The 12,996-nt window shown below is 42.2% G+C and overlaps 1 protein-coding gene across 1 annotated transcript in view; it reads right to left on the bottom strand.

Moving 5' to 3' along the window:
* SNX13 (sorting nexin 13) overlaps window positions 1–12,996 on the bottom strand; it is a 169,084-nt gene that overhangs the window by 43,262 nt on the left and 112,826 nt on the right. Inside the window, exons 14-15 of the mRNA XM_089673177.1 lie at window positions 6,348–6,452; window positions 3,476–3,608 (exon numbers count right to left, since the gene is read on the bottom strand). Of these exons, the coding sequence (XP_089529303.1) occupies window positions 3,476–3,608; window positions 6,348–6,452 (238 nt within the window). The remainder of the gene's footprint in view (window positions 1–3,475; window positions 3,609–6,347; window positions 6,453–12,996) is intronic.

The raw sequence follows: 12,996 nt of genomic DNA, 5'->3' as shown, positions 1-12,996 counted from the left end.
AGAGCACAGGTCAGAGTGGTGTCTGTAATACACATGCATCCACAGAGCACAGGTCAGAGTGTTGTCTGTAATACACATGCATCCACAGAGCACAGGTCAGAGTGTTGTCTGTAATACACATGCATCCACAGAGCACAGGACGGAGTTATCTGTAATGCACATGCATCCACAGAGCACAGGCCAGAGTGTTGTCTGTAATGCACATGCATCCACAGAGCACAGGTCAGTGTTGTCTGTAATGCACATGCATCCACAGAGCACAGGTCAGTGTTGTCTGTAATGCACATGTATCCACAGAGCAAAGGTCAGTGTTGTCTGTAATGCACATGCATCCACAGAGCACAGGTCAGAGTGTTGTCTGTAATGCACATGTATCCACAGAGCACAGGTCAGAGTGTTGTCTGTAATGTACACGCACCCACAGAGCACAGTTCAGAGTGTTGTATGTAATGCACATGCATCCACAGAGCACAGGTCAGAGTGTTGTATGTAATGCACATGCATCCACAGAGCACAGGTCAGAGTGTTGTATGTAATGCACATGCATCCACAGAGCAAAGGTCAGAGTGTTGTCTGTAATGCACATGCATCCACTGAGCACAGGTCAGTGTTGTCTGTAATGCACATGCATCCACTGAGCACAGGTCAGTGTTGTATGTAATGCACATGTATCCACAGAGCACAGGTCAGAGTGTTGTCTGTAATGCACATGCATCCACAGAGCAAAGGTCAGTGTTGTCTGTAATGCACATGTATCCACAGAGCAAAGGTCAGTGTTGTCTGTAATGCACATGCATCCACAGAGCACAGGTCAGAGTGTTGTATGTAATGCACATGTATCCACAGAGCACAGGTCAGAGTGTTGTCTGTAATGCACATGTATCCAGAGCACAGGTCAGAGTGTTGTCTGTAATGCACATGCATCCACTGAGAACAGCACTTAGCAGCATGTGGACACATTTTTAAAGGCTGATTATGCTGCACACACTGCACACAAAAGGGGACAGAAAGCAATAATGATGCAAAGTATGCTGCTACATTTTTTTCATTGAGTGTTTAATAACATTATAAAAGTGACTAACCAAACTAGATAGACCTGCTCTCTATCTACTGACTGGATTTGCTTTCTGACACGGATAATAAAGTCACCTTTGTTTCTCTAGAAAGCTAAGACACTTACGGTACATGCAAGGATGATACGGTTTCTATAGACATTGTGAACAGGACAAGTAGCTCTCTCTAGTACAGTAATTGGAGGGTTTTAAAGCCAAGGATGAACTAGAGATTAAAGTTTATTCACACAAGGGATTATAAACAGCCTATAATGAATTACAGTGTGCTGCCTGTTCATACATATTTCAAGCATTCACGGAGCACAGGTCAGAACGTTGCCTGTAATGCACATGCACCCACAGAGCACAGGCCAGAGTGTTGTCTGTAATGCACATGCACCCACAGAGCACAGGCCAGAGTGTTGTCTGTAATGCACACGTATCCACAGAGCACAGGCCAGAGTGTTGTCTGTAATGCACCTGCATCCACATCCAATCTCAGATTGTAAACTCCAAGGAGCAGGGCCCTCCTAACCCTCTTGTATTGTTGCTGTATTGTCTCCCGTTATATTGTAAAGCGCTGAGCAATATAAATCCTGTATAATAATAATGGGCCAGAGTAAAGGCTTGATTCCTCCAGCAATCTATTTTTTTTAAATCCAACTCCAAGAATGATCATTTTAAGGAGGTCTTTAGCTCACCTTCAAAGTGATATATTGGTGACTTTTTCTCTCTTTGAACGAAGTTATGTTAGTTGTCCAGGCAGTACAGCTCCAGCGACACTTCCAACTTGCTGCTTACATTTGTGCTGCACATCCCTTAAGTGGTGCTGGTGTCATGTGCTGCACATCCCTCAAGGGGTGCTGGTGTCATGTGCTGCACATCCCTCAAGGGGTGCTGGTGTCATGTGCTGCACATCCCTTAAGTGGTGCTGGTGTCATTTCTTCGCCCGAACTCAGCCATTCACTGCAGCTGGGCAATATGTGAGGGGCCAAATGGAGGGAATGGTGGTCAGAGACATGACACCAGCACATGTGTTTAATAGAAGAAAGCTGACGATAGCCATAAAAAGTTACAAGGGCTGTGGCTGAGCGCACAATTTTGAGTGAATAATTTTCTGTCAGTATAATGCCAAAATAATACGTGTACAAGAGCCCTGGCAGAAAGAAAACTCATTTTCTATTGGCTATTCTCCTCTTATACAGTATGCTTTGTGCTGAAGTGTGCTAAAACAGAGAAAATCTGAATCAGCAGACCAATTGTTATCTTATCCAAGGCAGCCGTTGTCCTCAATGTGACTTGCTATCTTTAAAGGCTGCATGGCTTACACACACTCCACCTTTCTAACAGTTACTGTGTCAAAATGTATGACTGTCAGCAACAGGAAGCGCGTCTAGTGATTGCAAAAACAGGGAACAATAGGTTAGGTATGCATCCTTGGCTGCAGTGTAAACTGCAAACTGAATACTTTTATTTGTGTTTTTACAATCCCTTTAACAATAGTTATGACACAAGCCCACCTCCACGCCACCTCAACTTCCCCAATGTTATGACTAATGGTAAAGGTGAACGGAGCCAGAAAATGCAATGCAACTGAGCTAGCCCAGCTAAGCCCAGGTTAATTCTTTAATGGCTTCAGCATTTGTTCAAGAACTGGCTCCTGCCAAGCTGTCTGGCAGAGGGTGGTAACAGAGATTCTGAATCGGTGAAGGGATTCAGGCCTGGCCAGTAAGTAATGCCTACAACATATTCTGTAAATGTCATTTTGCTATGTTTGAGAGAAGGGAGAGTGCCATGACTACATTGTCCTGTTCTAATTCACAGGGGTTTCTGCAGAGTAGTCACAAAAATTCCACTGATGTTATGCATGACCAGGCAATAGGAGAAACTGCAAATGATACAAATACAAAGTCTTGGAATGTACTTGTAATGAACACTTCACATCATAATCAGGCAATTTTATTAGGATGCCTGTAGATCAGGTTAAAAAGAGTCTGCAAAAGCAGAGTGGCTACAAAGCTTTGACATATGGGTTAATCATCCATTTCTGACAATAAAAACCTGCAGCAGGTATCTGTGCCTTTATCTTATGTACTGGGGACAGTCATGAGACATGATTACTGAAGACAATACTACTGAAAAGCCTCCTGCAGATCGCAGATGAAGGACTAGGCAAGCATACAACTGAAAACGTGTAGCCAAGTGACAGGATTATGGACGAATTACTGGAAGAATTATACCTTAAAATCAATACAGAAAAGTTAATGGAGCGAATGAATAATATATGTGATAATAAATCATTTAGGACAAATGAAGTTGGTATTTTATCTATCTACTACAAATATAACCTTTCCAGACACAGGGCAATAGCTTAACAGATAGACAACCAAATCCCATCCATAATAAAATTTATGATGGCTTACCTCCATCTCCATCATCAGATCCTTTAAAGCTAGGCTCCTTCAACATGTCCAGCTCTGCAAGCATCCGAACATAGAGAACATTGTGACGGAAGGAGGGGTAAAACTTTTCATCCCGAAGCATGATGTCATATACCTTGTCGGGAATAAAAAACAATATGAAATTATATGTACGTATCAGACAGAAAACACACCCCAACAATTTTAATAAAATATCAGTGATTGTAGAAAGTGAAGAAATGGAATGTGGACCCGTATGTTCATGCTTTCCACATTCCTTGACACAATCAGGCATAAACAGACTACAAAGAAAACCCCCATAGCAACAGCAATTAAAACACTAGAAAAAAACAATTATTGTTGGACTTTACAATAATACAAAGAGGCATTATTTAATGCAAAGCTTTGGGTGCCAGAATGCCTTTTCTCAAGCAGTAATATAAAGATTTTTTTAAACAGATCCTATCGTAAGACCATTCAACACAAATCTTCCCATAATAATATATGTGCATTTAGCATATGTTATGCATTTTTTTTTTTATCTGTAAAAGCCTTTTTTTGTGTAGATATCCAAATGGTCTGAGACTGTTGTTGAGCACTGCCATCTTGAATGTGATGTCGGCAGCTCCAACAGACCCAGAGTTGTCATTCAAATGACACACTGGAGGCCACTTACTAAAACTGCATCGTGCAAAATCTGGTGCAGCTCTAAACCGAAACCAATCAGCTTCCAGGTTTTTTTGTCAAAGTTTAATAGAGCAAGCTGAATTTAGAAGCTGATTGGCTACTGTGCACAACTGCACCAGTTTTAGTACATCTCCCCTATATATTATTCCGCTTCACCCCTCTCCAGCAGCTACAATAAAGGCTTTGTAGGGAGGTGATAGGTGATGGGTGTTCAAGCTGTCCCACCCCCACAATCGGACACACCCAGGAGGGAGGGGACTGTGCTAGGGAATGGTCACATTTTCTAGCAAGTTCAAAAGAACATTGCAAGTGAAAAAAAAGTTAGTAAGAAAACAAAAAAATCAAAAACAAAAAAAAACAAACCACAGAGTAAGCATTTAAAATACTTGCTTTTTCTGTGCTTTTTACCAAGAATTATTTAAGATGATGACAGGGTCTCTTTAAGCCTGTGTAATGAAGTCATGTGTTTTTGCCGTTAGCTGTAGCCTTAAATATGCTTGTAATCTGAAAACATGGTAAATTCTATAATACTTGTGGAAAACAATTTGTATTTGTATGCAGTGTTTCTTTAACCATTTGCCGCCGGCCCTATGGCCGAATGGCGGCCGGCAAATGTCATCAGCGTTCCGGGTGGACGCCATATGGTGTCCTCCCGCACATGCGCAGATTGTGCTCCTGCAGAGCCACGCGATCTGTCATCAGCCGTGTACCTCGGACACAGCAGATGACAGATCTGAGCATCGGCCCCCGTTGCCGGTACCATGTGACCTGCTGTGACCAATCACAGCAGGTCACATGACAGTTGTATACAATGGATGGCTTCATTCATGCCATCCATCGCATACTAGTGTCTAGCTGTGAATGGTCACAGCTAATCACATGCACATGTCATGTGATTAGCTGTGGCGAAATCACAGCTAAGCACAAAAAAACAAAAACAAAAAAACCCTGAATGAATCAAGGTAAATTCAGGTAAATGTTTGCTTATAGCAAAGTAATTCTTTGCTATAAACAAGTTGTGTAAAAAAAAAAAATACTGATCACTTCCCCAAAGTAGTACAATGTTACTATGGTAACATTGTACTACTTTGGTCATAGTGAAATATGAAAAAAAATCTAAAAAAAAGAAAAAAAAAAAAAAAATATATATATATTTTCTATTTTCATACTGTCACCAGTCAGTGTCCCTGATCACCGCCATGCCAGTTATATGACGACGCTGTACTGCACTGGTGACAATATGTGAAAAAGAAATAGTGAAAAAATGACGACAAAAAAATACAACTTCAAAAAACTCGCCATGCCTCTTATGAAGTATGTCGGACTGTCTACTTTGCAAAAAGGGGTCATTTGGGGGATATCTGTACTGTTCTGACATTCTTGGACCTCAAGAAATTAGATTGGCTGTCAGTACTTCAGGATTGATCAATATTCAGATCTATACCATAGTTTGTGAACTCTATAACTTTCCTACAAACTAAAAAATACATCCTAATTTGGGTTATTTTCACCAAAGAAATGTAGCAGAATACATCTCGGCCTAAATTTATGAAGAACAATTATTTATTTGCAAACTTTTATAACAGAAACAAAGAAAAACGTGTTTTTTTTTTTCAAAATCTTTGGTCTTTTTTTGTTAATTTAGCAAAAAATAAAAACCCCAGCGGTGATTAAATACCACCAAAAGAAAGCTCTAGTTGTGTGAAGAAAATGATAAAATTTTAGTTTGGATACAGTGGTGTGTGACCGCGCAATTGTCATTCAAAGTGTGAGAGCGCTGAAACCTGAAAAATGGCCTGGGCAGGAAGGTGTAAAATTGCCCAGTATTGAATTGGTTAAAAGGGTCAATTCACTTAATCCGGATATTTGAGTAATTCCCACTAGCCTCTTATATCTCTAAGTAATTCCTGTGACCCTCGCTACTGTCCACCTTGCTGCAGTGCCAAGCCATCCCTTTCTTTAAAAGGGGATGGCAGCACAGTAACAGCATAGGCAACGAGGTCTTTTGCCACTAAAGTGCGATTCCAGGAAATTTCGCCAATTGGAGTCCCATAACATATAAAAGGCTAATCAGTGAAGCACTGGTATCTATCCGTAATGGAATTGTCAGTTTAGGAATTCTAATCTTCAGTTGGAAAAGGTAGTGGAATTCTAGAATAAATAGACAAAAATGTGGTGAACAACCTACCTTTCTCTGGACCTCATCAAAGATCTCTGGTGTTGGGTCTTCATCGTTCAACACTTCTTCCAGTTTTGCTAATAAATAATCATCAATCTGAACTCTGGGTGATGCCTGCCATTGAGAACAGAAAAGAAGATGCTCATTTTAATCATTTTTTTGCAATAATTTCATTAAGAGCAATAAGCAATGTAAATTCAGGATTTGCCACAGAGACTGAACAGCTGAAGGATACAGGACAAAACAAAATGCCAGGAAAAAACATTAGCTACTGCACAGTACGCCACAGCACTTTACTGTGCAACAGCTGTGTGTTCTGGATGAAGAGAGTGGTGTGTGCATATATCAGCGCATCACACAGGTTATTTTTTTACTCAACTGTATTTGAAGTGCACAGTGACACTTCATTCTTGTTACTGTACAGCAGCGCGGTGCATGCTGCTGTATAGCGTCATATGATCCTGTCCAGTGTACTGCGAAAAATTGCATTGCAGTGTCAATAGGACACATATAAAACCCTTTTTTCTGTGTATTCCAGCAGTGACCAGCGTTCTTCCAGTGCAGAAAACCTCCTGACACCACACTATGTGTGAATTGGCCTTTAAAATGTTTGCCACTGATATACAAGGGGTGTTCAAGTCAAACCGGGACTTTTGAGCTTATATAATAAGAGAATAAATTTCAAAGCGTGGAAACTCTCCCCTGCTACATTTATACACTTATCCCCGTGTTTAACTAATGCCTGGAAAGCATTGGCATCAGGGTGGATAAAAATCAATGATTTTTAAAAAAAAAAAAAAAAAAAAAAAAAATCTGATTTTTTTTTATTTAAATCGGATTTTTTTAAATAAAATGCTTTTTGAGGAAAATATATTACCATCCAAAGGTTATTCCATCATGAAATAAAGATTAGTTTTTTAATTATGTAGAATAAGGCTGTATATGTTTAATTTTTTTGGTAAATAAATTCCATGAATCCATTCACAATGTCATGCTCTTCCAGAGGTTTTTGTAAGATTATTGGGCAGTTTCTCTGCCTACAAGATATTATCACAGATGCTTGGTTTACTTTGCAGTTCTCAAAACTGAATTTGACTCAGCGGAGATCACATGCCTCTTCTTCACAGCAAAAATGTTATAACATGAACAGAGTTAAGAAAAAGACCTTAATCCTAACTTCTACAAACCTATGAATACAAAATCAACCCCTTCAGTGCTAAGTTTCAAGAAGTTCAGTGAATAGAATAGAAACAATATTTTTCTGATTGTTTGGAGTGGAATAGATCTGCACAAGAAGAAAGTGAAACTAAGTGTGAGGAGGAAGGGGCTGACAGTCTAAGTTTCTTAAAATATATAGATTTTGTTTAGCCAAATTAGTTAACAAACATGGATGTTTGTTTAACCTCCCTGGCGGTATGATTATTTCAGATTTTTGGTGCTGAAAGCGGTACCATTTTTTTGCATGGAAATATGTATTTTTTTTATTGTAGGCTGTAATTTTTAGGAAAAACTCACTGAAATCTGTCCGAACAAGAGTCTAGTAAACATCCCGGGTATGATAAAATTTGAAACACAAAATCATAAATTATAATTTAATAAATAATCATAAAAATAATATAAAAATAATAAAAAATTTAATTCAATAATATAATCAAACCAAAAACACTGAAATGTGAAATATAGCGCCAAGTTCGCACATCGCTGAGCTCAGTCGCAAAATCGTTTTCAGTATCTGATGACAAATTTCCCCCACAAATCATTATCACTCAATTCTGCAAGTGGTTCTGATTTACTATCGCTGTTCTCTAGCTGATCTAAACCGCTTTTGACCTAAAGGGACACTTTTTGGACGCCATGGACGTTTCTCAGTTTCCAGGCAGAAAGAACAGACAAAATGCAGGCAGGGCGCCGGACAAAGTACTCGGGACAAAATGTATGTGAAATGGGTTGAGACAGCAATGTTTTACTATGAAAAATGTAAAAAAAAAAAAATGACATTTTTTAAAATTTTTAAATTTCCCGCCGCCGGAGGCGGCGGCGCCCGTACGTCCCGACGTCACAGGGACAGGACACAGAAGCCGGATGCCGGCATCGGCCGGAGGAGATGGCCGGGGACGCTGCAGGGGACACATCGTGGGAGCGCAGGGTAAGGTAAGTAAAGAACACTTGCCGGAGCAGTGCCGCATGGTAAGCCCGAGTGTAGCTCGGGGTTACCGCTTTTGGTACTGAAATGTTACCCCGAGCTACACTCGGGAATACCGTCAAGGAGGTTAAGCAAATAACATATGCTGTAATGTTATTGTTTCAGTTGAATAAATCTATTTAAATTGTTATTATTAGGTAATGATTATTTTTCTCCTTCCTAAGTACAACAGAAAAGTTGTCCAAATATGAATGATTAACCTATTAAACTGGGGATAAAAAACTAATATGAAAAGTTGTTATTCTAAGAATCTTCATCTACTTGCATATTAAAGTTATACCAGCAAGAATTAGTCTTTATGTAGAAAACTAGGATTTAAATCAAGCCTTACTGACTAGTGATTTAAATCGTGATTTACATCAGTTTGATTTAAATCAAATCCACCCCGATTGGCATAGATTTGTGAGAATACCTGAACCATCCTAGGACAGCCTGCTTCACTTCATCATCAGTGCTGAAATGATGACCTCAGAGGAACTCTTTGAGGGGTCCAAAGAGGTGGAGCGAGGTCTGGACTGTAAGGGGGATGTGGCAATGCCTCCCAGCCAAGTTGCTGTAACGTGCACATGTGGTGCGGTGAGCAGTATGAGCTTGTGCATTGTCCTGGAGAAACAGGACACCCTTTGTGATCAAACAGGCCATGTTTTCCACAGATGCGTATACATATCACTCAGGGCACAACAGTAATATTCCCTTTTGATAGTGGCATCACGGGGTAGAAAATCCGCATGAATAATGTTACGTTTGTCCCAGAAAACACTTGCTATCACTTTACCTGCAGAAGCAATTGTTCAAAATATTTTTGGTGTTGGCGAGTCCACATGCTTCCACTGCTTTGATACTTGTTTTGATTCTGAAGTGAAATGATGTGCCCAGGTTTCGTCACATGTAATCCCCCATATAGTAATTCATCCCCACTATAGTAATTCATCCCCCATATAGTAATTCATCCCCCCTATAGTAATTCATCCCCCCTATAGTAATTCATCCCCCATATAGTAATTCATCCCCCATAGTAATTCATCCCCCATATAGTAATTCATCCCCCATAGTAATTCATCCCCCCTATAGTAATTCATCCCCCCTATAGTAATTCACCCCCCCCATAGTAATTCATCCACCATATAGTAATTCATCCCCCATATAGTAATTACATTACATTATTACATTACATTGAGTTTATATAGCGCCAAAGGGTTTGCTCAGCGCTGTACAATAGAGGGGGGGGACAATACATGAAACATTACAGCAGCTACGAACAGCACACGAGGGGTAAGAGGGCCCTACTCTTTCGAGCGTACAATCTGGGAGGGAGGGGGTAGTGGTACAGGAGGAAGTGGCTGTGGGGGATGGAGTGGTAGGAGGAATGAAGGAGAGCAGCAGTTAGGTGAGGGTGGGGTAGGCTTCCCTGAAGAAGTGGGTTTTCAGGGAGCGCCTGAAGGTGAGGAGGGAAGGTGACAGTCTGATGGATTAGGGTAGTGAGTTCCAGAGGATGGGGGAGGACCTGGAGAAGTCTTGCAGACGTGCGTGTGAGGAGGAGACCAGGGAGCAAGATAGAAGGAGGTCCTGTGAAGAGCGAAGGGTACGGGTAGGGTGGTACTTGGGAATCAGGTCGGTGAGGTAGTTAGGGGCAGTGTTGTGAATGGCTTTGTAGGTCAGAGTGAGTAGTTTGAATTTGATGCGTTGGGCGATAGGGAGCCAGTGGAGGGAGAGGCAGAGGGGGGTGGCAGAGGTGGAGCGGCTGGTGAGGTGGATGAGTCTGGCAGCTGAGTTCAGGATGGTCTGAAGCGGGGAGAGTTTGCACTGGGGTAGGCCGGTGAGGAGGGAGTTGCAGTAGTCAAGGCGTGAGATAATCAGGGAGTGCACAAGTAGTTTAGCGGTGTCTGGGGTAAGGAAGGTGCGTATTTTGGCGATATTGCGGAGGTGGAGCCTGCATGTGTTTGTCAGTGATTTGACATGAGGTTGGAAGGAGAGGTTAGAGTCCAGAATGACCCCAAGGACTTTGGCTTGCGGGGCGGGATTGATGGTGGTGATGTTAGTAGTGATGGATAGGATGGGGGGGGGGGCGCGGGCAGGAGGGAAGACGAGAAGCTCGGTTTTGGAGAGGTTGAGTTTGAGGAAATGGAGCGACATCCAGTCAGAGATGTCGTTTAGGAGGTGAGTGATGCGGGCGGAGAAAGTGGAGGTGAGGTGAGGGGTGGAGAGGTAAATTTGAGTGTCATCAGCATAGAGATGGTAGTTGAAGCCGTGGGAGTGTATGAGTTTGCCAAGGGAGGAGGTGTAGATGGAGAAGAGAAGGGGTCCAAGGACAGAGCCCTGAGGGACCCCAACAGAGAGGGGGAGGGAAGGGGAGGTGGCACCATTGTAGGAAACGCTGAAGGAGCGTCGGGATAGGTAAGAGGAGAACCAGGAGAGAGCGGTGTCTCTGATGCCAAGGGAGAATAGTTTATTAAGGAGGAGGGGGTGGTCAACTGTGTCGAAGGCCGCGGAGAGGTCCAGGAGGAGGAGGACAGAGTAGTCGCCTTTGGCTTTGGCGGTAAGTAGGTCGTTGGTGATTTTGAGGAGGGCGGTTTCGGTGGAGTGTAGGGGACGGAAGCCGGACTGTAGTGGATCAAGGAGGTTGTTGTCAGTTAGGTGGGCGCTTAGGCGGTTGTAGACTAAGCGCTCCAGGAGTTTGGAAGTGAGTGGCAGCAGGGAGATGGGTCTGAGGTTGTTTGGGTCAGAGGGGTCCAGGGAGGGCTTTTTGAGTATGGGGGTGATGTGCGCATGCTTTAGGGGGGAGGGGAATACGCCGGTAGAGAGGGAGAGATTGAAGATGTGGGTGAGGGAGCAGATGAGGGAAGATATATAGTAATTCATCCCCCATATAGTAATTCATCCCCATATAGTAATTCATCCCCCATATAGTAATTCATCCCCCATATAGTAATTCATCCCCCATATAGTAATTCATCCCCCATAGTAATTCATCCCTCATATAGTAATTCATTCCCCATATTAATTCATCCCCCCTATAGTAATTCATCCCCCCTATAGTAAGTCCCCCCTGTGTCAATTCACTTATCTTTGCTCCGCGCGTTCCTCTCGCCGTGTTCTCGCGCCATTCCGGTGTAGCATGAAAATCTGTCTCCTATGAGGATCTGTCCCCCTCGACGTATCTGCGCATGTGCCAGTTTCCGGCATTAGCAGCCGATCGGCGATCTCCGGCACATGCGCAGATACGTCGAGGGGGACAGATCCTCATAGGAGACAGATTTTCATGCTACACCGGTCTTCAGGGCGGACTGTGAGAGGAGCCTAGCGGGAGCCTAGCTCCGCGGGCCGGATTAAAAGGTCCGCCGGGCCGTATATGGCCCGCGGGCCGTAGTTTGCCCATTGCTGACCTAGATCATCACTGACAGACGTATGGCCATTTTTGAAGCGTTTACACCATTCAAATGTATTACTACGGCTGAGTGTCTAATCACAGTACTGCACTTGAGGTCTTCTCTAGGTATTCGCGGGTTTTATGCCTTCCTGCACAGGAAACTTCACCACATGCTGTTCCATGCACGCACTAAAACTGGTGTCTGCCATCTTTATTACTAGTCTCTGGACTGGCCCGTGACATGTGTGCCTTCTATCACTAATAGGACACACTTGCCACTTACTACTTCATGTAGTGCCACCATGCTAGCATCCCTTTTTATACCTGTAATATTAAAAGTCCCGGTTTGACTTGAATGCAGCTCATATTAGATATTTGACTGTTTGTACCACAACAATCTGTAAACTAAGTAGTGATGCTTGTATGTACTGTACAGCACTATCATCTCTAGAGTAAAATTTGAAAAAACTCCATAATTAGGATCTGGACTACAAATTTTAAATGAAATAAAAATACAGTAAATCCATTCAAATGGGCATTTAAGGGACAACAATTCCAGCATTTATAGCATTGCAGGTTTATTTAAAATTAAAATGAAATCTATAACTGCCACAGCAGACACTTTATAATATCATGTTATTAAATTACCATTTGCAACCAGCTTTGATTTTCTACAACGTTAAAACAGAAAAAAGGATTGTAAGAGGAAGTACACTTTCATATGCAAGAGATAAAGAACTTCTACAAGTGTTAGAGGCACTACTTTAGGCATATAGCTATTTTTCTGCATAGTGGAAAATCTGACTATTAAAAAGGATTGTTCTGTCTTATCTAAATTCTGTAACTGTCCGCTGGGACAGCTTAATATTTCTCTCATTCAGCCTCGTGAGTAAACTAGAAAAATCATTTGATTCCCCCATCCACGACAGACCGTGTGAAAGGTGAAATCTTCCCCGTTTGCTATTGTATTCTGACAGCCGCTGCTCCCATGGATGCCTGAATACCTGAGCAATGAATGCAGCTGACTGGCTGCAGGTACTGTTCTGCCCAGAATTCTCCACCTGGCTTTTTCCAATTTGTAGAATGGA

The sequence above is a fragment of the Staurois parvus genome, unplaced genomic scaffold (genome assembly GCF_062004578.1).
Source record: "Staurois parvus isolate SC_StPar_1 unplaced genomic scaffold, SC_StPar_1.0 ptg000136l, whole genome shotgun sequence".
Lineage (NCBI taxonomy): Eukaryota > Metazoa > Chordata > Amphibia > Anura > Ranidae > Staurois > Staurois parvus.
The sequence above is the reverse complement of the archived record's forward strand: the minus strand, read 5'-3'. Positions and strand labels throughout refer to the sequence as shown.